At 47.3% G+C, this 24,657-nt stretch overlaps 1 protein-coding gene across 2 annotated transcripts in view; it reads left to right on the plus strand.

Moving 5' to 3' along the window:
* Positions 1-24,657, plus strand: part of FXR2 (FMR1 autosomal homolog 2) — a 431,332-nt gene that overhangs the window by 345,870 nt on the left and 60,805 nt on the right. For both annotated transcript variants that reach the window (XM_085638170.1, XM_085638169.1), the window contains exons 13-16: positions 1,752-1,964; positions 15,757-15,957; positions 16,079-16,177; positions 21,351-21,454. In XM_085638170.1, coding sequence (XP_085494296.1) covers positions 1,752-1,964; positions 15,757-15,957; positions 16,079-16,177; positions 21,351-21,454 — 617 coding nt within the window. The remainder of the gene's footprint in view (positions 1-1,751; positions 1,965-15,756; positions 15,958-16,078; positions 16,178-21,350; positions 21,455-24,657) is intronic.

Genomic DNA, 24,657 nt, shown 5'->3' on the forward strand with positions numbered 1-24,657 from the left:
CCATGGAATCAATCGGGCTTTCGCTCAGGGCAGAACATGTTATCAAACCTTGTTGCCCTTCTCATCACCATAAGAACCGCTTTCGCTTCTAAAACCACGTTTTACATCTGTTTCGTCGACAGGATCCCGCGTGACTTTTGGCAGAAACTAATAAACGCTGGGATCCCAACCAACCATAATGAGAGCAATGCAACTTCTGTATACTGAAACATGGTTCCATGTAAAGTTGGGAGATGGTACAAAACTCTGGAGGAAGATATATATGACAACAGGACTGATGCAGGGGTGTGTTCTCACCCCGCTACTGTTTAATATTCATATTTCAGATATGTCACATGATTTAAACTCCTTAAATTCACACCGTGCAAAACTCGGTGGTCTTCAAATCACACATTTTATATGCCAACAATTTAATTCTACTGAGCTTGACACTTTTTAAACTATCTCTTTACATACACACCGCTAAATAAATTAGAAGTAAACCATCACGAAGACCAAAGTAGTAAAATTTACAAAGAGAATCGGAACACCTGGCGCTTGGACAATTGGTGGTCTTCGGCTTGCATGCACTTCACAGTAAAAGTATCTTGGAGTGGTGTTTGACTCCAGAGGTTACTTTATCCCACACTTGGAAACCATGAAGTCGAAGGCTGCCTCCCTAACGTCAGGAGTCCAGCTACTGGCAACAACCTGGCATGGTAGCAGTCTGGGCACCTTACAAAAAGTTATGGCTGCACAGTTCTGGCACACAGTAGCATACGGCTCTGAAATAACAGCAGGCAAGATGGCAAAACTCTTAGATCTATTGAGAGCTAAGACCTACTGGCTAACGTTCAAACTTCCAAATTATCCTCACAGGCTCAGCTGCGACTAGAGTTTGACCTTATGAAACATAGCTGATGTACCACAAATGCCTTTCTTAAGATTTGCCACGGTTTTCATTCGACCAAATACAACTTTGTATCAGCTCTGGTCTGGCAGGAAATAAATAGTCAGAATTTGAAATATGCTCTACATATCCTCGAAACGAGAACATTACTGTGGGGCCTCTTTATTCAAGCGAGAATAAGAACTTGCAGACAAGCACTCATTCAAGGCCTCAATGCAGTAAACACTCACCTGAACACACGGTTTGTCAACTATGTACAGCTATTGAAGGCAAAAGTAAAGGCCTACAGTGGTGAGAGCAACTCAGAAACCCATGCATTAAAAGGGACTAGTCTGACTATTGAGCTTGGTGTATTTTTTCAATGCATGCAGGAACAGGATACTACAATTCTCTGATGACCTGGTGTGTTTTTAAAAAAAAAAAAAAAAAAACCTTTTAGCTCAATTTCTTATTTGTTTCGATTGTGTTATTTTTATGTGTAATTGTTTTAACTAACTATGCACTTTCTAAAATAAACTTGAACTTTAGGCAAGCTCCACAAACTGAGATGACGAGCCCTGGGTACCCTCCTGGGTCTTAAACGATACAGATTAAAGAGTCCGAGGCTCCTCACTCCTTAGTCAGATGACTGCCATTGAAGCCAAGCTATTCACGCCTTCTCTAAATGATTTCTTCTTGTTTGGCAACTGGCAACCCAGTACATAGAGGCTCACATGTACAATCTGCTATATGTGTTCAAGGGACCAAATGACTATCCTTAGTCATGTTTCACAATTTGCAACGTATAGGGTAGCAAGCAAACCTTTGACAATGCAGGGAATTGAATAGTTACTATGTCATCCTTTTCCATCTCCCAACCAAGGTACCAACTCTGAGATGTCCAACACATCGGAGACTGAATCTGAAAAAAGGGACGAGTATGAACACCCACATCCAAACGAGCGAGATCTCCGACAACGAGCTGAGGAGAATCGAAAGCGTGGCGGCATTGGGCGAGGGCGTGGCCCTCCACCACCTGGACGTGGCCGTGGAGGTATAGGAGGCAGCAAGTATGGCAACTCTTCCATCAGCTCAGGTAAGATGTGCAGTGTTTTCTAGTTGTAGTGATTAACTGTCTACTTTATACCAGAACATTCTTGAGAATAGTTGTCAAAATTGTACTGTTATGGTCTCACATTTTCATTTCAGCTTGTTGATTTCTACCATTTTTTTCCTGGGTCCTCTTAGCTCTAACCAACAACTTTGCCAAACAAGAGCTGTCCAGTGACCCCATAAATATATTTTGTTATGTACACCAAGCAACTTGTTCAGATTTGTGAATTTAATTTGTAAGGAAATATGCAAGCTGAGACCCACCCCCCCTCTCTCTTCCATCATCAGCATTTACTTTACACCAACAGCTTATGTTCCTGCCATCCCTGAACCACAGTGCAGTGTATCTCATTCTAGTGCCATATCTCCTTCCTTCTTGAACCCCTGGAATTAAAAGCACTCTTGCCAGCTTTCAAAAAGGCTTTTAAAACCCCCTTCCTTACCAAGGAAGAGTCTTACCAGTAGACTACAAACTTTCACCATCATCTGGTGACCTGTCTCTTTGATGTGATATCAATGTTATCTGTTGAAGATTGCTCCAATCTCACTCCCAGCCTCCTTCCTTGAAGACACCTTGGTTAATGTAACCACATGCTGCTGTGTTCATATGTGCAGTTTGTTAACTATTTACAATGTTTCTTGACAAAAAAGGTAAGCTTTTCAAATATGCAAGTACAAATATTTGAACTGTAAACAATTGATTGTAGCCTTTGGCACAAGGTAGGAGCAAGAGGAAAGTATTTGGAAGAGAGAATAACCAAATGGATTGTTGATTGCATTTCCTGTAGTATTGCAAATTCTACTTCAAAGCAAAAGAGCATGGGTAAAGTGTCCTAAAAATAAGACCCCAGTTTATGAATGAATCTCTTCTCCCAAGAACATTTGTATCTTGTCTTATGTAGGTATTCTGTTGGAAAGGCTAACTATAGGTGTCTGCTCAATTGGTGTGGTGCAGAGTTTCGCTCTGTAGCCTGGTGCTCGGTGACCATGTAGGAATGTGGATACAAGACCAGGGTCTTTTTTTGATCTGCCATTTGCTTTACAGAGCCACTGTAGCAAAAGGTTCGAGGCATGTAGGGCTGCTGACATTCATATCTGTGCATAGATCGCCGCCTAGTGTTGGGTCCGGATGTTTGCACGTTGTTGTCCTGGAAGAGTCTTCGAAGTATCCTGAGATAGGTGACTCCTCCCCTGGACCACAGTGCGCATGGGCATCCTCTCCATCCTCAGATTGTTTTTTTCCGCCATTGGGTTCGGATGTGCTTATCTTGACTCAAGTTAGGGAAAACTTTTTTTCAGGCCAAAAGGCCTTTAGTTCGCGTCAGTACTGTTCCCGATCGGTATCGACAGTTACTTGTTAGTTTACTGACTTAACAAAACCAACTTGTTCGAGGCATATGAGCTGCAGATTGTACACTTAGCATAGGTCGCCATCTGGTGTTGGGCCCGGATGTTTGCAGTTTGTTTTTCTTCTTGGACCGTGCTTGGAAGTCACGAGTTTGGTGACTCCTCCTTCGGTCCGTACTGCGCATGGGCTTCGGCTCCACCCTCAGATTGTTTTTTTCCGCCATCGGGCTCGGATGTGATACTTCGTGCTCCGGCTTCGAACTTCTACGGTTCCAGCCTCGACGGAAAATCCTCGATTCTTCGAGTTCCTTCATCATCTTCATCTCTCGAAGCGGCACTTTTTCCATCCCGTACATCGACACCGGCCTTCGGGCCCTCCGCGACTCCGGTCCCGGCCGATGGAAAGGACTCCGTTTAAAAAGTGCCCAGAATGTGGGTCTAAATTTCCCCACACCGACCTCCATCAGGTGTGTAACCTTTGCCTCTCTCCGGAACACGAGGCTCGAGACTGCCCCGCCTGCAAGTCTTTTCGATCGAAGAAAACGATCCGAGATCGAAGGGCTCGACGCACCATGGCGCACTCATCCTCAACAGTTCCACCGGACATCTTCGGAGACGACGCCGAAGCTTCGGGGCAGACACACACCGAACTGGGAGAAGACATCGTCAGCGCTTCCGAGGCCGACGACTCCGACCTGGAGGACGTAACACCAGGACAGCGGGCCGTGAGTACAATGCCCCCTCCCAGCCCCGCACCGAAAACCAAAGAGACTCCGGTTACCCCCTCGCCTGCCGGCCTGGGCAAAACCAAAACCAAAGCCTCGATCACCCCACCTTCGGGCCCGGTGTCGAAGCACTCAAAGTCTCACGGCAGCTCGGGATCGAGCCAGCCGACGCCCGGTGCCGATAAACACCACTCGGCACCGAAGCCTGCAAAATCCAGCTCGACTCCGAAACCACCGGTGCCGAAACCTGGACACTCGGCGCCGACCAAACACAAACAGAAATCGGTCGGCACCGACGCTCCGGCGCCGAAACAGCATTCGACGCCGAAACACACGGAGACCTCCAAAAAGCAAGGCGTACACAGAACATCGAAACCTCCGGTTCCGAAATCGCCGGTGCCGACAGACGACTCGGCGCCATTGGCTCTGTTTACACCAGACCCTTTACAAAAGACTTTGTCCAGAGATCCAAAGACTGGCCTTTTGACTGTGATTACTAAGAAGCGTCGCCTTGAGGCTCCGGCTCCTCCTCCTCCACCCAAAAAGAGGGACTCAGCCACTTCTCCCCTTAGAGTACCCTCCCCACTGCCACCCCCCCTCCCACCACCACCCCCTCCACCTTTACCTCACTACGATCCGGCCCCATCCCCAGATCCGGATGACGGGGACCCGGACAATGACCCAGGGGACGCCCCAATGGATCCCACCCCACCAGGGACCCCAGATCCATGGGAGGATTATAATAACCCTGATGTACCCAATGTACCTCAAGACGACCTATACCCATCAAGGCCGTCTCCTCCAGAGGACTCTTTAGGGTTTCACCATTTAGTGCAGAGAGCAGCACACTACCATGGGGTGGACATGCACACGGAACCAGTGGAAGAAGACTTCCTACTGGATACATTTGATTTACAAGATCGTTCCACTGCTATTTTACCCATGCTTAAGGGTGTCACCAAGCACGCTACAGAGGTATTCAAAGACCCTGTCAGAGCCAGAGTACTAAACCCTAGAATAGAGAAGAAGTACAAGGCGGCACCCACAGACCCTGCATACATCAAGGGCCCTGCTCCTCTAGATTCCCTAGTTGTCTCCACAGCTAGAAAGCGGGCTAACTCCCAATCCTCAGGAGATGCCCCACCACCAGACAAGGAATCTAAACTTCTGGACGCGTCTGGTAAACGCACCGCCTACCAGGCTGCAAACATGTGGCGCATTGCAAATACACAAGCACTGCTTGCGCGATATGATAGAGCACACTATGATGAATTAGAGGCTCTTATGCAGCACCTTCCAGAGAAATACAAACGCCAAGCTCATGACTTGATACAGGAGGGCAAACTAATCACAAACACCTCCATTAAGTGTGCCCTCGATGCAGCAGACACTGCTTCTAGAGCCATAAACACCAGTGTCCTGCTTCGCCGCCATGCCTGGCTCAGGATATCAGGGTTCAAGCCTGAGGTCCAGACATCAATACTTAATCACACCTTTGACCAGCAAACACTCTTTGGCCCAAAGGTAGACGAAGCGCTCGAAAAAATGAAGAAAGATACAGACACAGCGAAGTCTATGGGAGCGCTCCAGACCCAAGCCTCTAAGCGTTCCTTTCGACGCTCGTCCTTTCGTGCCACAGGTAGAGGCTCCTCCACCGATAATGCCTCTACCTCCTACAAATCCCCTCCTCAAAATACCTTTTCAAAGGGCAACCAAAGAGGTGGCTACAGAGGCAACAACAATAAGGGCAGGGGCAAAACCAACAATACCCGTTCTGCCACCCCACCCGCACAATGACTCCCCTTCCCTCCCCCCAGACCATTCCACTCCGGTCGGGGGCAGACTACAAGATTTTATCCACGTATGGGAGTCCATAACATCGGACAAATGGGTGACCCAAATCATTCGGTCAGGGTACTGCCTCGAGCTAACATCTACCCCACCCAATATCCCACCAAGGCACCGTCCAATGTCCCAAGAGCATTCCACACTGCTCAAACAAGAGGTACTCTCGCTCCTCCAGAAACACGCCATAGAGCAGGTACCCGACAATCAACGAAATCTAGGGGTCTACTCCCTATATTTCTTAATCCCAAAGAAAGACGAGACCCTCAGACCCATTCTGGATCTCCGGCCTCTAAATGCCTACATACATTCAGACCACTTTCACATGGTCACCTTACAACAAGTCCTCCCACTCCTCTGCCAGGGAGACTTTCTCACAACACTGGATCTGAAAGACGCGTACTTTCACATTCCAATACACCCCTCTCACAGAAAATACCTCAGGTTCGTGGTGGACGGGCAACATTACCAATTCAAGGTTCTCCCCTTCGGGGTCACCACTGCACCACGGGTGTTTACCAAATGCCTAGCAGTAGTAGCAGCACACCTCAGACGTCAACATGTTCACGTCTTCCCTTACTTAGACGACTGGCTCATAAAAGCCGCGTCCTACCACCAATGCGTGCAACATACAAACAGCACCATCCAACTGCTTCATCAGCTAGGCTTCACGGTGAACTACCAAAAGTCCCACCTCATACCATCTCACACAAAGCAATATCTCGGGGCCACCATAGACACCTCAAAAGGTATTGCCTATCCAAACCCAGCCAGAATCACAAGCATTCTAGCCTTACGCAAAATATTCCTTCCTCAACACTCTCTACCAGCAAGAGTGTTTATGAAGCTCATAGGGATGATGGCGTCTTGCATCTTCATAGTGCCCCATGCAAGACTCCACATGCGTCCACTTCAGGAGTGCCTAGCACAACAGTGGAACCAGGCCCAGGGTCAGCTAACGGATCTGGTGTTGGTGGACGGCCGCACACATCACTCTCTGCAGTGGTGGAACACCACAAACCTTTCCAAGGGACGGCCGTTCCTGGACCCGGTTCCCCAAGTGACTCTAACAGCGGACGCATCGCTCTCCGGCTGGGGAGCGCACCTCTTACACCTCACAATGCAAGGTCTATGGACGCCACAGCAAAAAACGCTCCACATCAACCATCTGGAGCTTTTGGCGATCTTTCTAGCCCTAAAATCTTTCCAAAAGCAGATTTCAGGCAAAGCAGTCCTCATTCGCACAGACAACATGACTGCGATGTATTATATACAGAAACAGGGGGGGACACACTCTCCCCAGCTCTCCCGCTTAGCCCAGAGCATATGGAGATGGGCAATTCCCCAAAACATTTTTCTCCTGGCACAACATGTTCCAGGCGTACAAAACACCATAGCAGATCTGCTCAGCAGACAGACTCAACAACTACACGAATGGGAACTGCATCCACAAGTTCTTCACCCATTCTTCCAACAGTGGGGGCATCCTCAAATAGACCTCTTCGCCACCCACGAAAACAAAAAATGCCCAAGCTTCGCCGCCAGATACCCACACCCATTGTCCAAGGGCAATGCGATATGGATGAACTGGTCAGGCAGATTTGCATACGCCTTTCCACCTCTCCCACTAATTCCATTAGTGGTCAGGAAACTACAACAGCACTCCCTCACACTCATTCTGGTAGCTCCGACGTGGGCCAGACAGCCGTGGTACACCACGCTACTACAACTATCAGTGGTACCACATCAAAAACTGCACCTTTCCCCATGCCTCCTAACCCAGAACCATGGAGAAATCAGGCACCCGGACCCAGCTCAGCTCAACCTGGCGATCTGGCTCCTGAAATCTTAGAATTCGGGTACCTTAACCTTCCCCCTGATTGCATGAACATCATCATGGAAGCCAGACGTCCTACCACTAGAGCATGCTATGCCGCAAAGTGGAAAAGATTTGTAATGTACTGCCGTAACAATACAATCAACCCTCTAGATGCATCCATACAACACATCATATGCTATCTGCTCCATCTTCACAGGTGTAACCTAGCGTATTCATCCATACGCCTACACCTAGCAGCGATCGCTGCCTATCTACAAAACAGACAGCATTTGTCACTCTTCAGAGTGCCCGCTATTAAAGCCTTCATGGAAGGCCTTAAACGAGTAATTCCTCCCAGGGCACCACCCTCCCCTGTATGGAATCTAAATTTGGTCCTTACACGACTAATGGGTCCGCCCTTCGAACCAATGCACAAATGTGAGCTACAATTTCTCACCTGGAAAACAGCTTTCCTTGTAGCTATCACTTCCCTTAGAAGGGTTGGTGAAATACAAGCGTTCACCATACAGGAACCTTACATACAAATGCATCACAGCAAGGTCATACTTCGAACTAATCCGAAGTTCCTGCCCAAAGTCATTACCCCCTTCCACCTCAATCAATCAGTGGAATTACCTGTCTTCTTTTCGCAACCCCAATCTGTTGCGGAAAGGGCCTTACACACACTAGATGTGAAAAGAGCGTTGCTATATTACATACAAAGAACGCAACCCTTCAGGAAGACCAAACAGTTGTTCGTTTCCTTTTCTCCACCACATAAAGGCAACCCCATCTCAAAATCAGGGATAGCTAGGTGGATTGTAAAATGCATACAAATTTGCTATCAGAGGGCAAAGAGAACATTATCTGTTCCCCCTAAAGCCCACTCTACAAGAAAGTTAGGGGCTTCTATGGCTTTTCTAGGGAATATACCCTTAGATGACATATGCAAGGCAGCCACATGGTCTACACCGCACACATTCACAAAACACTACTGTGTAGATGTGCATTCCCAGCAGCAAGCTAGGGTGGGCCAGGCTGTACTAAAAACACTCTTTCAAACAGCTGCAACGGATACCGGTGGTCGCCGCTAAGGTTGGGTACTGCTATATAATCTATGCTAAGTGTACAATCTGCAGCTCATATGCCTCGAACGGAATATGCTACTTACCAGTATGCATCTGTTCTTGGCATGTAGAGCTGCAGAGTTGTACACGCCCACCCGCCTCCCCGGCTACCTGTATCCGTTCCAGTCCATCTTATTTAGATACAACACACATGGGTTTCTCACTGTTATTACTACGCTCCATCATTTCCCTGTTGGCGAAAAACAATCTGAGGGTGGAGCCGAAGCCCATGCGCAGTACGGACCGAAGGAGGAGTCACCAAACTCGTGACTTCCAAGCACGGTCCAAGAAGAAAAACAAACTGCAAACATCCGGGCCCAACACCAGATGGCGACCTATGCTAAGTGTACAACTCTGCAGCTCTACATGCCAAGAACAGATGCATACTGGTAAGTAGCATATTCCTTTTGCATCTTATCCGACCATCAACCCCACATCGACGATGGAATCGAGGACACCATTCAAGCGGTGTCCTGTTTGCAATGCGAAATATCCCCATGTCGACGTCCACCCGGTGTGCAACTAATGCCTTTCACCGGATCACGACGAATCCACATGTATGGCCTGTGCCCGATTCCGATCCAAAAAGACTCTCCGGAATCGACGAGCAGCGAGACTTGAAGCGCAGCAAGCGGCACCGGCCCCAACCAACATCTTCAGCGCCGAGGACGAAGATGTGGAAGGCGTGGAGAACCTACCCTCCAGCCCCGCTTCCGAACACGATTCCGGATCGGAAGACATCGAAGAACAACTCTTTCACAGAGATGAAGCCGACACCGAGGTAGGAGACTACGATGAGGCCTTAGGGGCCGAAGAAAGTAGCTCCGGTGACGAGCAAGGCCTACCCGTACAGACGGAGGATATCCCAGTGCGTCAGTCTATGGCTCCGGTCGAGGGATCGCCTTCGGGCCTTACCCAAGACCTATCCCGCAGTTCTTCGGCCCCGCCCTCGGGCCCGGCCTCGGACATTCAGCGACAGCCATTAGTACCCAAAACGACTGGTTTCCCTTCCTCGAAACCGAATCAAAAGTCGTGTCGGTTCCACAGAAACCGAAACTGAAAGTGACACTGGTGGTATCGAAGCCCACTACACCTTCGACGCCAGCCAAACCCGTCGGCACCGACCGCACCAAACGGGACTTCGGTGCCGAACTCGCAGCAGCCGACGTCGGCGCCGACACACGGAAAAAGGCCATCGGTACCGCCAAACCGCCTCGGCACCCGGCACCGAAACCATCGGCTCCAGCCACGAAGGTCAAAATGGCCGCTGCGTCGCACACCGCTTCGAAAGCAGCACCTAAGGCCCAATCATCGACGCCGTCGACGGCTACTACCTCTCCTCGACTCGATGACCCCGTGGCCCCGAAGAAGTCCACGCCTGCCTCTACAGAACCGCTCGGCGCCAAAGAACCGTCGGCGTTCCAGGTGCGACAAGTTGCAGCGTCCTTGCAACGCATCAAAGAAAAGGCTGCCCTCCAGGACACGTCAGGCTCCGAGCCGAAAAAAGCTCAGAAAGCTTCTCCAGCACCACCCCATATCACTTTTGGCCTGCCGCCATCCACGGCGCCCAAAATGTTTGAAATAAGAACACTTGTCACCCAAACTAGGATCACACCTGCCGAACGCTCTCCTACGGAGACGTCACCGTCCCACATCATCGATGCCGACACCGGCAGAATTATGCTCCACAAGCGGAGAATATCTTCCGAACACGCTTTGGACTCCTACCGGATCCCGCTAAAGAAAAAGCTGCCAGCGGATTCGGAACCAGTTCTTTACGAACGTCTCCATACCTCTTACCCAGATCCACAGTCCTTCTCTCCGACACACTCCGAAACCGACGTTTTGCAGGACTATATGGGTGACGACGTCCCCTACCCCAGAGAGATGGACCCTGAAGGCCAACAGGACCCTGACCAGGCTTGGGATGACCCTGTGGACACGGGTGCACCTATGGATACACAGGACACGCAGCTATATGGCGCAAAAACGTCTCCCACAGAGGACACTGCCGCATTCAACGCCCTAATTGAACGTGCTGCGGCCAATCATGGTGTGCAACTCCACTCTGATACAATCGAGGACGATTTTCTAATGGATACTTTCGCATCCTCAGAAAGGAATATCAAAACTCTACCCATGTTGAAAGGTGTCCTCAAACCAGCAAAGGACATTTTCAAAGAACCCACCAGGGCAAGAGTAATAAACCCCAGGATCGACAAGAAATATAGGTCGGCGCCCGGGGACCCTACGTACATTAGAGGCCAGTTGCCTCTGGACTCCATCGTAGTCGCTAATGCTCGCAAACGGGCGCACTCGCAGACAACTGGGGATGCTCCTCCCCCGGACAAAGAGTCCAAGGTGCTAGAGACCTCCGGCAAACGGGTTGCAGCCCAGGCAGCTAACATATGGCGTATTGCCAATACCCAGGCGCTCCTAGCTCGCTACGATTGCGCACACTATGACACATTAGAAACCCTACTCCAACATCTCCCTGACCAATACAAAGAGGGAGCAGAGATCCTCATCAGGGAGGGACAACTCCTCACAAACGCATCCATTAAGTGTGCACTGGATGCCGCAGATACAGCTGCCAGAGCAATAAACACCAGCGTCATGTTACGACGACACGCCTGGTTACGAATCTCCGGATTCAAACCTGAGGTTCAAAATAACATTCTCAATCAACCGGTCAACCCCGACTACTTATTCGGACCAGAGGTTGACACCACCCTAGAAAAAATAAAAAAGGACACGGACACTGCAAAGTCCATGGGGGCTCTCCAAACGCAGACCTTTCGGAGTGGCTCCTTTCGTCGCCCCGGAAATAGAGGAGCAGGTAGAGGACAGGGGTCACAGCAAACCTACAACAAGGGCAACACACAAAGTACCTACGATAAAAACACCAGGGGTGGATATCGTGGCTCCAGCACAAAGGGCAGAGGACGCGGATACGGCAATACCAGGTCCTCCCCCAAGAACAAACAGTGACGCCCTCTCCCTTCCTCCCGACCACATAACACCTGTCGGGGGGAGGCTACAAAGGTTCCTGTCCACGTGGAACTCCATCACCACGGACAGGTGGGTCAAAGATATTATCAAACACGGTTACTGCCTAGAATTAACCTCCACTCCACCCACAATACCGCCAAAACACCGTCCTATGTCCTCAGAGCACTTAGCGCTATTACAGCAGGAAGTGCTAAGTATGCTGAAAAAAGGCGCAATAGAGGTCGTACCCGTCCACGAGCAAGGTACGGGGGTGTACTCCCTGTACTTCTTAATACCAAAAAAGGACGGGTCACTCAGACCTATACTAGACCTGAGACCCCTCAACCGCTACATTCTCTCAGAGCATTTCCACATGCTCACCCTACAACAAGTCCTCCCGCTGCTCAAACAGGGAGACTTCCTAGCCACGCTAGACCTCAAAGATGCGTATTTCCACATACCCATACACCCGTCACACAGAAAATATCTCCGGTTCACCATTCAGGGGCAGCACTATCAATTCAAAGTCCTCCCCTTCGGAGTGACAACAGCACCCAGAGTTTTCACAAAGTGCCTAGCTACCGTGGCTGCACATATACGAAGGCAACACATTCACGTCTACCCTTACCTGGACGACTGGCTTGTTCAGGCAAAGTCAGCCCAGCAATGTGCCAGCCACATGTCCCGCACCATTCACCTTCTTCACAGTCTGGGATTCTCACTAAATTACCCGAAATCACATCTCCAACCCGCACACGTACAACAGTACCTAGGTGCGACCATAGACACTCTGGCAGCCACAGCTCAGCCAAATTTAGTGAGGATCAACAGCATGCAAATGCTGATTTCCAAGTTCAAACCCCAACACTCCCTTCCTGCGCGAGTGTTCATGCAGTTGATAGGCATGATGGCCTCCTGCATTTTCATAGTCCCACACGCGAGACTACATATGCGCCCGCTTCAGGAGTGCTTAGCACGTCAATGGAATCAGGCTCACGGGCAATTAAAAGACCTAGTGTTGGTGAGCGGTCGGGCATACAACTCTCTGCATTGGTGGAATCCACAAAACCTTTGCAAGGGCCGACCGTTCCAAGAGCCTGTTCCACAAATAATACTGACAGCGGACGCTTCTCTCCAGGGATGGGGAGCCCATGTACTCAATTACACAGTGCAGGGACTATGGACTACACAACAAAAGAAGATGCACATCAACCTTCTGGAACTGATGGCAATCTTCCTGGCTATGAAAGCATTCAAAGTACACCTGTGCAACAAGGTCGTGTTGATCCGGACGGACAACATGACTGCCATGTACTACATACAGAAGCAGGGAGGAACACACTCTCCACAGTTGTCTCATCTGGCTCAGAGCATGTGGAAGTGGGCCATTCAGAGGAACATATTCCTCATGGCGGAACACCTCCCCGGCAAGGACAACCAGATGGCGGATCTGCTCAGCAGACACAGCCACCAAATGCACGAGTGGGAGTTACACCCATCAGTACTCCAACCGTACTTCCAGCAGTGGGGTCATCCAGAGATAGACCTATTCGCCACAAGGGAAAACGCAAAATGCCAAAGCTTTGCCGCCAGGTTCCCACATCCACAGTCGCAGGGCAATGCGATATGGATGAACTGGTCTGGCAGATTTGCGTACGCTTTTCCCCCAGCGCCGTTCATACCGCTAGTGGTACAAAAGGGGTTGGTGATGACTTGTTGTGAGTGTTTGATTGGTTCTGATGCTCCGTCCATCACCACCCCCTTTTGTACGCTTTGTTCGCCATAAGTTGGCAGGGTATGCTCAGACGTGAGTCCCTTGCTCACTTTGCCACTGGATGCAAGCAAGCCTGGCTGAAGACGGCTGAAATGCCAGAAACCTGTCCTAGGAAGCTTGTTTCCGGTCCAGGGAAGGCATGGCTTGGCAGTTCGGGCTGGACTGTTCCCAAGACGCACAGGGTCAGACTGATTTGCATATGGCCATGTCTGAACTGGGGTGGCAGAGTGGGCTAAAGAATGGTGATGGATCAAACCCAGATCTGTTGACTGGTTGTGAGTGTTTGATTGGTTCTGATGCTCCGTCCATCACCACCCCCTTTTGTACGCTTTGTTCATACCGCTAGTGGCACGCAAACTGCGACAGCACTCACTGACACTCATCCTGGTTGCTCCAACATGGGCATGCCAGCCATGGTACACCACCTTTCTGGAACTTTCCGTGGTGCCGCATCAAAGGCTGCGGATCAAACCCGCGCTTTTAACGCAGAACCATGGAGAAATTCAGCACCCAGATCCGCAACAGCTGAACCTGGCAATCTGGCTCCTGAAGTCCTAGAGTTTGGCTACCTAAACCTGCCACCTGACTGTATGGACATCATTAAGGAAGCTAGGAGACCCACTACCAGAGCTTGCTATGCAGCCAAATGGAAGAGGTTTGTCATTTATTGTAATAACAATGACATTAACCCGCTAGACGCATCCACTCAAAACATAATCTGTTACCTCTTACACCTATACCGATGCAATCTGGCATACACCTCAATACGTATCCATTTAACCGCAATAGCAGCCTATCTCCAAAACAGGCAGCACCTCTCTTTATTCAGAGTGCCTGCCATCAAAGCCTTCTTGGAGGGACTTAAACGAGTGATTCCCCCAAGACACCCACCAGCACCAGTGTGGAACCCCAACTTGGTCCTCACCCGACTGGTGGGTCCACCCTTCGAACCTCTCCACTCATGTGAGATTCAATTCCTCACCTGGAAGGTGGCTTTCCTAGTAGCAATCACTTCGTTGAGAAGAGTTAGTGAACTCCAGGCACTAACCATTCAAGAGCCATTCATACAGGTTCACGCAAACAGGGTCGTACTGCGTACCAACCCCAAATTCATGCCTAAAGTAATATCGCAGTTCCACATGAATCAAACTATTGAACTGCCTGTTTTCTTTCAGAATCCACAAAATGTCGCTGAAAGAATGCTCCATACACTAGACGTCAAAAGAGCCCTCATGTACTACATAGACAGAACTAAAAACTTTAGGAAAACGAAACAACTTTTCGTCGCCTTTTCCCCACAACACAAAGGCAACGCAATCTCCAAGGCAGGTATAGCCAGATGGATCGTTAAATGTATTCAAATTTGCTATAAAAAGGCTAAACGCACATTAATGATTCCCCCACGGGCCCACTCAACACGTAAGTTAGGGGCCTCCATGGCTTTCCTGGGAAACATTCCTTTACATGATATATGTAGAGCAGCCACATGGTCCACTATACATACATTTACCAAACACTACTGTGTAGATGTACACTCAAAACAGCAGGCAGCTGTAGGACAGGCTGTTCTCAAAACTCTTTTTCAGACCGCTGCAGCTGGCACTGGTGGCCGCCGCTAATGGGAGGTACTGCTATATATTCTATGCACAGATATGAATTCAGCAGCCCACATGCCTCGAACTGAATATGCTACTTACCAGTATGCATCTGTTCTTGGCATGTAGGGCTGCTGACATTCATATCGCCCGCCCTCCTCCCCGGCGCCTGTAGCAGCTGCAGCTCTCAGAATTACTGCATAGCATGGTCATCACTTTCTATATCTACTCCATCACTGCCACAATGGCGAAAAATAATCTGAGGATGGAGAGGATGCCCATGCGCACTGTGGTCCAGGGGAGGAGTCACCTATCTCAGGATACTTCGAAGACTCTTCCAGGACAACAACGTGCAAACATCCGGACCCAACACTAGGCGGCGATCTATGCACAGATATGAATGTCAGCAGCCCTACATGCCAAGAACAGATGCATACTGGTAAGTAGCATATTCAATTTGACCTTTTCTGATTGAAAATGATGCAAAAACCTTAATTTTCCACTTGCAGTTTAGCCATCATGTTATGTTCATTTTTTCTCCTCATTCAATAGTACTGAAGGATCCAGACATCAACCCTTATAGTCTCCTGGATAGCAATGAGACTGACCAGGCTGTGGACACAGATGCCAGTGAATCCCAGCCCACCACCAACCGTCGGCGGAGGTCTCGCCGCCGCCGTACAGATGATGATGCTACCATAATGGACGGAGCTGCAGAGTCCGACAGCACATCTGTGAATGAGAACGGCATAGGTAGGTTTTATGTTGGGAGCTGTGGAGGACTATTTGCTGTAAAATCATAGATAGGGTTTACGTGTTGCTTACATTTAAGTTGCAATACCTTTGAAACAGTGCTTTCTTTTTATACAAATAGAAGAGAGTGACGCCAAGCCACAGAGGCGTAATCGTAGTCGCCGGCGCCGTAATCGTGGCAGCAGAACAGATGGCTCAATTAGCCGGGATCGCCAGCCAGGTGAGACGAGACCAGAGGGTATAGAGCTCTGAGAATTCTTGTGTGTGCGCTTATGATGGACATTTAGTCCTCAACATAGAGCCATAGCTGAGTGATAGCAGCAGTGTTTGGATACTCGCCTACCTTCTGTGCTATCCCATATGTCACCCACCCACCTAGTGGATTCAGTTTTATTTCTGCCCCTTGGCTTTTTTCTTAGTAGGTTCTGATTCTTTCTGTATTTTTTTCTTGCACCTTTATTCACTCTTTTTCAGATGTTTTTCTATTAATGGTTTTGTCCAGTACTTTTGTTCTGTATTCTGCTTAACTGGTGCTACTCTGTGAAATATGTGAAACTGTATTACAGGATTATTTCTGAAGTTTGAATTATTATTGACTCCATGTGCTTGAATTTTACATTATTTTACTTTTTACCCATTAGCTTTGGTGTATTTAGTGTAACGATTTTAATTAATTGAATCAATAAACAATCATAAATCCACTGTGCTCCTTTGCCCAACATGCATTTACATCCCTTTCACTAGCTAGTCCTGGCCTGTTGTATGTATATCTGTTTCCTGCTGTTCTCCATCCATTTAGGTCAGCAAGCTATTCACAAATTTCTTTCTCCGCCTCTGTCATTTTTTTGAGTGGTGCACAATAATTGAGACGTTAGCCTTTAATCTACGGCTACCTGAATATGGCCTAAATCAGAACTGTACTTCAGCACACTTGTCGGGTGAGCCCTTGAGCTGGAGCTTCACAATAGTCCCTCAAAAACTCAACCTCTAGGCGCATGGGGTAGCTAAAAAGCACACACACTGCAGGACATAATTGATTGCAACTAGTCATTGGAGATGAGATGAGGGAAAGAGTGATAGGGCACAGAAGGCTGAGGACACACGTGTGGGCATAATGATCCTTTCATTTTTCATTATGACTTGATATTAGGTGTTATTTTTTACTTTAGAGAGCCTTTCCTAATATACATAGACTTGCCTGTCTTTGAAAAGTCCAGCCAGTGCGATAAACTAGCCCTTACTCTGAGAGGGCAATGTCTTTCCTCTTGTAATGATATGGCACAAGACAGTAGGTTTTCACAATAGCAAGCATGAACGCAAACCGCCTCAAAGCAACACTTGAATCAAGAAACCACTCAGTAAAGTACCACAACCAGCTAATTGAATTAAGACCAGGACAGGATACATTGGATCAGTCACTTAAAGATGCAAATTTGACTATTTGTTCTAAAGTTCTCAGCTCGAGTTTATGCTTGAAAGTTAATAGAATTTTATGGGCATTATCTAGAAGTGGCCACCACATGTGCCGTCTCCTTCGAAGGAGCACAGTACACTTCACATTTATAGTCTGTTGCTTTCACTTTTGTAGTGGCCGGAAGACCAGTGTTTGTATGTTCAGTAACTTTGTGCAGGCGTGCACAGTCCACAGCTACAAACTTCAAGGTTGCTGCAGGGAGAGGAGTCTTTCAGTGTCTTGAAATGGTGCGTCTTACTGCCACTCAAAGTTCGGTGTATTGCAGCAATTGATACTTGGTCCTGTGCTTTATACCTTTACTTCATCCCTCTTTCATCTGTGTGGTTTCATTTGTTATTCATGTCCATTTTCATGGAGATAACACTTCGATCTATAACACTTTGATCTATTTTTCATTTTCAATGTTTACTGGCTCTATTCGTGCCTGTCTGTGCTGGTTTCTCTGCTATTAACTCTTGCACTATTTCCCATTTCCTTTGTTTAAGCCCATCTAATTGAAATTCTCATCTTTTCATCTTCTTAACCTTTCCTCCTTCTTTCTTTTATTTCTTTACTTCTTCTATTTCCTTTCCTTCAGTATCTACCCCTTCTACCTGTATTGGGGGTATTATCTTTCATTTTAAATGTCCCTCTCAGAAGCAAGTATGCCTTGCGGCTCAACTGTACAACATCAAGACCCTTCTCCTTTCTCCGACTTCCTGTTCAGTCACTTGTTGTTTCTTGTCTGGACTATGGTGGGTCCCTAAAAGTTGTATTACTTTAAAAGCGGTGCTTACCAAACTTTTCCGAACTGCAACCCACTTTTTAGAACGACAAACTTTCGTCACCCACCTAGCTTTAATAGCCATGAGACGGGCAATTTTTTTTTTATGTAACTAAAGCATAGTGTTGCAGCGCACTTTCATTTACAGACCCCACATTTTCTATTGAAATGGCCACTAAATTCGCACAGACCTTGGTTTTTACTGATAAAACTATATTGCACACAAAAAGATAACGTTTGAAATTTGGATTCAAGTGAATATTTATAATTTGTGAATCACCAAGGAAAGTCTTGATATTTTTTGATCCTATTAAAATATTTGCTTACATCAAGTTTCAAATTGAAAAAAAGAAATGTGCTTCATTTTTGCTTTCCTAACTGCTGAACGGCTTGGTAAAGCTTTGCCGTACTGCCCTTAAAGTTATCAAAAAGCTTTTTTTCCAGCTCACTCAACAACTATAGAAGGCCACTGGAGGTGCTCCATTTGTTTTTTATTTTATTTTCAACTTATCACGGATACAATAAGTGCATCAGCTTGTCATACTGATTTATTCTAAATCATTCTGGTACCACATGTTTTTGCATACTTTGAACTGCGTATTTACGCTAATAACCTAAAAAGGATATTGAATGGTCTTTTTAGATCGAAAAGAGGCGCAGGCTTGGCAGCTGGACTTGTGTTCTGGCAAAAGGCACAGGTTACAGACCTTATGATGGTCACTGTGTGGGAACAGCTTCCTTTCCATGAGCCGTAGGCCTTAACGGCGTTGATAGGCCCAGCGGCCCTCGTCGATGACTGGAATCGAACCGATGAAAGGCGCGTCAAAGATTTCGATGTTCGAAGTCAATTCAAAGAGTTAGAGAAAGTTTTGCGCGTCGAAAAGAGTTTGAAAACAAAGTTTCGAACCAGTGCGCAAAAATTGCATCCTAACCCAATGGCGGAAAAAAACAATCTGAGGATGGAGTCGATGCCCATGCGCACTATCGTCCAAGGAAGGAGTCAACTATCTTGTTACTACAAAGACTTCTTCCAAGACAACAACAAGGTGCAAGCATCCGAGCCCAAAACCAAAGGGCGATCTAATGCGAAGTGTGTGGATCTGCAGCTCTACATGCCAAGAACAGATGCATACTGGTAAGTAGCATTTTCCCTCCCTCACAAAAGATATGACTTAATCTGTCCAAGAATTGAATTTGCATACTACAGATGTGACCCATGGTATGCAGCCTTACCAAGCACAGTATCTAATAGAGACGTCTACCCGCAGAGTCCTTACCTTAGAATTATCTCCAGGTGTTAGAATGAGTCGAGAATTTTTCGAGCAGTACCCCTGCATGCCAGTAGGTGGTATCGTTCAGCACCGCGTTGGCTTTGCCCGTACTGGAAGTGATGTACGCAGTGAGTATATAGGCGCCACCTGGCAAGCTGACATCCGTTCTTTCCACGCAAGAAAAAACAGATCATTATTAGCTACCACTCAATCACTTTTTGACTTACTTTTTATGTACTTTGTCAAACACTTTTTGAGAAAATCTTTCTCCTGGTGTGACAGGATGTCCCCCAAAAAACCAGCTGGACCCCTCCCCCCTCGTCCTCCGTGTATGGTGCCCTGCGAAAGACCATGACTCGAAGGCTGCACCATGCACCCAAAGGCACTGAGAGAGTACTCCCTCAAGCTCTTTGCAGCCCGAGGTCAGACGACCCTGCGATAAACAAGAACCAGGTTGCGTGACGGTCCCAGGAACGCTCGCAGAGTTACACCCGACGATTGTAGTCAGTCATTGGGTAAGTCAACCAAGAAAAAGAAATCTTAGGAAGTTAAAGAGAACTTCGGCTTCTCTGCATCAGTCCAAATCTTCGGATAAGATGAGGGATCGTTGGCACTCCAGGTCTCGAGGCTTTGTGGAGCCACAACCAGGTTCAGCTCCGCGATTTCCCTATTTTTCCGGAGACGGAGAGACCACTGCCCAACTAAGAATTCTATGAGGCCATGCACCTCATTGGGTGGCCCGACACCTCTGGAGTGCCTTCGGGCCCCATGGAGAGACCCCTACTGGATTCGCGCTGGCAGGTCCACCTTCGGCGCCAAATGGGCCCATTGGATCTGGTGCTGGATACGGAGCAGCACCGCCAATGAGATGCACCAGTGCCCTCGCCTGCCATTGGTGATGCCACCCACATCGTCCTCAACTCCGACACAGCAGGACCGGCGTCTCATGATCCTGATCATGAAACCATGCCTTCTGGGTTGGAGCCCTCAGCCTTTTTTCTTTGACAGGCCTGGTACAGGGGGCAAATGGGGAGTTGTATGGCAGCCCTGAGAAAATCCCCACTGAATGGTTGATACTAAGGAAACCTGGTATGAAGATCTGATGGATACCAGTTGGTTATGCACGCCACCCGACACTGGCTTGGTCTCCCCTCCTACTGTGGCTACAGAGGAGGTGGCCTCTTTTGCTATAGTGGTGTGCAGAGCCATGAGGCCTTGGGCCTTCAGCTGCCCTCAGTGGCAGTCTAGACTAACCTCTTCCCACCCTGGTCCACTTGAACCTGGATGTCCCTAAGTTCTTTTAGGTGATCAGGATTCCTCATTTGTCCAGTTATAGTTTCTTATAACTCCCTCTACCTTTTCTTCTTTGGAGGTCGAGTCTGCCTTGGTGGTACTATCCTATCAGAGTGGGGAGAGGTAGCCTATGATGAAGCATGCCACAAATTTCAGGTGAAGCTTCCTCTTCCAAAAGATTGGTCTTCCTGTCGTGGCTGTACGACATCTCTGAGAAGCCTGAACTGGGCATAGATGACCTACACCTGTGAGAGATGTAATTCCCTCCCTACTACACTTTGTGTTTTGTCCTATTAGAGATCGCATACATTGTAATGTAGGGCAATAAGTTATGAAACAAATGTTCTCAAATTTAATATGTTCATTATTTTAGTTCTTCAAAGCTTACAGAATACAGTTTTTACTGTCTGAATTGGTTTAAAAATGTTTTCAGATTGCCTATATTAAAACTGTGTTTTGGACACAGATTTCACTTTATAATAAGTGCTCCCTCGCTAGAAAACTTCACTCATACATATGTTGTCCTCCTACGTGATGCAAAGTGATGGTTTGTAAAAAAAATCTTTCTGACCAGAATGTTTTCTATTTTCAGTAACTGTGGCAGATTATATTTCTCGCGCTGAGTCACAGAGCCGTCAGCGGCCAGCACAGAAAGAACCCAGGGAAAAATCCACCGAAATCACAACCAGCCACAAGGTTTGTTCAACAGTATTATTCTCATAATGTATTTCTTGCCGTTGTAAGAGTTGTGAATGGCCTCATGCTGCACACTGATTATAAAACCACTTTTCTGTAAGAGTTGAGGATCTTGCCTACTGATCAAATTCTAACACTCATTCTGGTTTTGCTTGCTTTAGTTCAGCTTCCCATTCTAATGTGTTGATTTGGAAATCTTTGGTGCTAAAAAGTAAGTGTTAGAGGCTCGTGTGCTGTAGATACACATGATTTGCATAAGTCCGCCATCTATTGTTGGGCTCGGATGATTGCAAGTTGTTTTTGTCCCAAGAAGTTTTGTTCGAGTCACGAGGATGTGTGACTACTCCTTTTGGGAATACTGCGCTTGGTCATCAACGCCATCTTCAGATAGTTTTTTTCCCATCTATGAGTTTGGATGTACTTTTGTTGCGGGTTTTCGACTTGTTTCCTTGGCCTACAGGCCACGCCCGGTCAGGCAATGCTTCTCCATTTCCAACAAGATCAAGATTGACCTGCTAATGGAACACACTCCGTTCTGTTTATGTCCGAAGTGCCTCTCCAAATACCCTCATACAGACCAACATTCCGTTTGCAGTTTTTGTCCCTTACCTGAACATCGAGAAGACACATGTAAGGCCTGTAAGTCTTTCCGGTCTAAAAAGACTCTACGAGATCGAAGAGCTAGACAAGAAATGCAGAACAGGCAAATGGACGATGTCCCCGGCATCTTTGGTTGACAAAATGAAGAAGAGGCCTCAGCAGCTCAGTAGGAATCTCTTTCCATACATGCCTCCAGGTTCCAGTCAGAAGAAAACTTTCCCACTCTTGAGTCAGCACAGAAACATACCGTGAGTACTTCTAACTCTGCTCTGAAAATCAAATCCTCAGCTTCCACCGAAAAAACAGTTCACGGGCCGCCACTGCACAAAAGCCATGGCATGCACCAAAACATGACTCGGAAGCCTCGTCCTCGTACTTATTATTTCAGAATCTAACCTTCCGCCATCAAAGACAAATCTTCCGCCACCGAAATGCTTTGTTTTCAGTCCGAAATCTCCTCCAGAGCCAATCCTCGAGCAATTCCATCAAAAGCTCTCTCAGAAACAGAAAACACTTCAAATTCAGCCTGGAACAAAGAAAATTCTGGTACAGCCACCAAAACAACCTATTCCTAAGAAGCAGTTGAGTTATAAGGAGGCTTTGGACATTGCTGTTCAACCCATAAAGAAGAGGAGAAAGGATTCTGCAACTAGTCCATTGAACATTCCCATATCACCTGTACCACAATCAACACATCCACCACCCATTCGACCACCTCACTGACCACAGTTATCTGAGTCAGGGAACATGTCTCCTCGGTCAGCAGTAGAGGGATGATCAGGACATCCCAGATGACACCCAATCAGGGGATCCTTTGGTGGATTATAATATTCACCCTCATGTTGACACTGATCCTCATTTATACCCCAGCCGTCCAACATCTGATGATGCATCAGCTTATCAGGATCTCATAGCTAGAGCAGCCACCTTTCATCAGGTGCCTTTATATAAGGACTCAATAGAGGAGTGTTTCCTCTTTGAGACGTTGTCTACTGCACAAAGAGGGGCACAATATTTACCACCTCTAAAGCGTATGACACTTGATGCAGATGACATTTTTAAACACTGCTCACTTTGATAAAAAAAGACAATCCACCACTATCAGACCCCATTTTTATTAGAGGGGAATTAACCCCTGACTCTTTAGTTGTATCCAATGCTAGTAAAAGAGATAACTTCCAAACAACTGGAGAAGCACCACCACCAGAAAAAGATTCTAAACTGATGGATGCTTCTAAAAAGAGTTGCGGCACAAGCAGCTAATCATTGGCGCATAGCTAATAGTCAAGCGTTACTAGCAACATATAAGAGGGCTCACTAGGATGACATTGATTGGCTTCTCCAACACCTCCCAGAGGAGCACAGAAAAAGAGGTCAAGAGATTGTCAATGAAGGCAAACTTATCACCAACAATCCCATTAAGTGCATTAGATGCAGCCAACCTTGCTGCTAGAAGTATCAATACCAGTGTCCTAATAAGAAGACCTGCATGGTTAAAGGTATCCGGTTTCAAACCTGAGGCACAACAAACAATAATAAATATCCCATTTGATTAGAAACATTTCTTTGGCCCTCAAGTGGACACAGCCCTTAAGAAAATGAAAAAGGACACTGAGGTAGAAAAATCAATGGGAGCTCTACAAACTAGCACCTATATATAGAGGGTCTTTTCGTAGGCCCAATTTCAAACAAGGGGCAAGGGCAGCTTCCACAGATACCTCTGGTTCACAATATAAACTCCGGGAAAACCTCGACAACAAGAACCTTCTGCAGAAGTTCAAACAGAAGTAACAATGTTGAAGGAAGAGGCAGAGGAAACAGTACCCAGTCCTCAAATACCAATACTAAACAATAACTCCTTCACCTTTCCCCCACAACACCAGACACCAGGTGGGGGCCGTCTTCAACACTTTCTCACAAATTGGAATTCAATTGCAACAGACCAATGCGTCTTAGACATTATCCAACATGGTTATTGTCTGGAGCTTATAACAACTGCTCCAAATGTTCCTCCTCGTAAACGCAAACTATCCATGCTACACCAAATCCTTCTGCAACAAGAAATAACAGATCTATTGCAGAAAAGAGCAATAGAATCAGTTGTACCACAATTTCACGGGACGGGTATATTCACTATACTCCCTTATTCCCAAAAAAGATGGATCCCTCCAGCCCATTCTAGATCTCAGACCACTATTTTTTTGTTTAAATTTCTTTATTGGGAGTTTCACTTTTCATGGTACAGAATTACATATTTTTATACAAACATGAAGATAGGTGCATGCAGACCATTAAATGATTCAATTGTGACCCGAAACAGCCATCCCCCATCTTATGTTACATCAAATATGAGAAACAATAAGATGAACCGGAGAGTACAGTTCAGCTGAACCATCATGGGCAGTGGTAGTTTGTCTGGTGTCTGCCTATGTAGATTACCGTGGGATGTGGGTTGATATTCAGTCCCCAACTCTATCCCCGTGCTCCATCTTTGGAATTGTCCATGAATTTGTGTCCAACTCAGCGAAGTCGCCCAGTTAGGTGCCGGGGGGGAAACTAATAACCTCTAACAGGGAGGGGAAGGGGAGGGTCAGGGAACTTGC

Source organism: Triturus cristatus, chromosome 12 (genome assembly GCF_964204655.1).
Source record: "Triturus cristatus chromosome 12, aTriCri1.1, whole genome shotgun sequence".
NCBI lineage: Eukaryota > Metazoa > Chordata > Amphibia > Caudata > Salamandridae > Triturus > Triturus cristatus.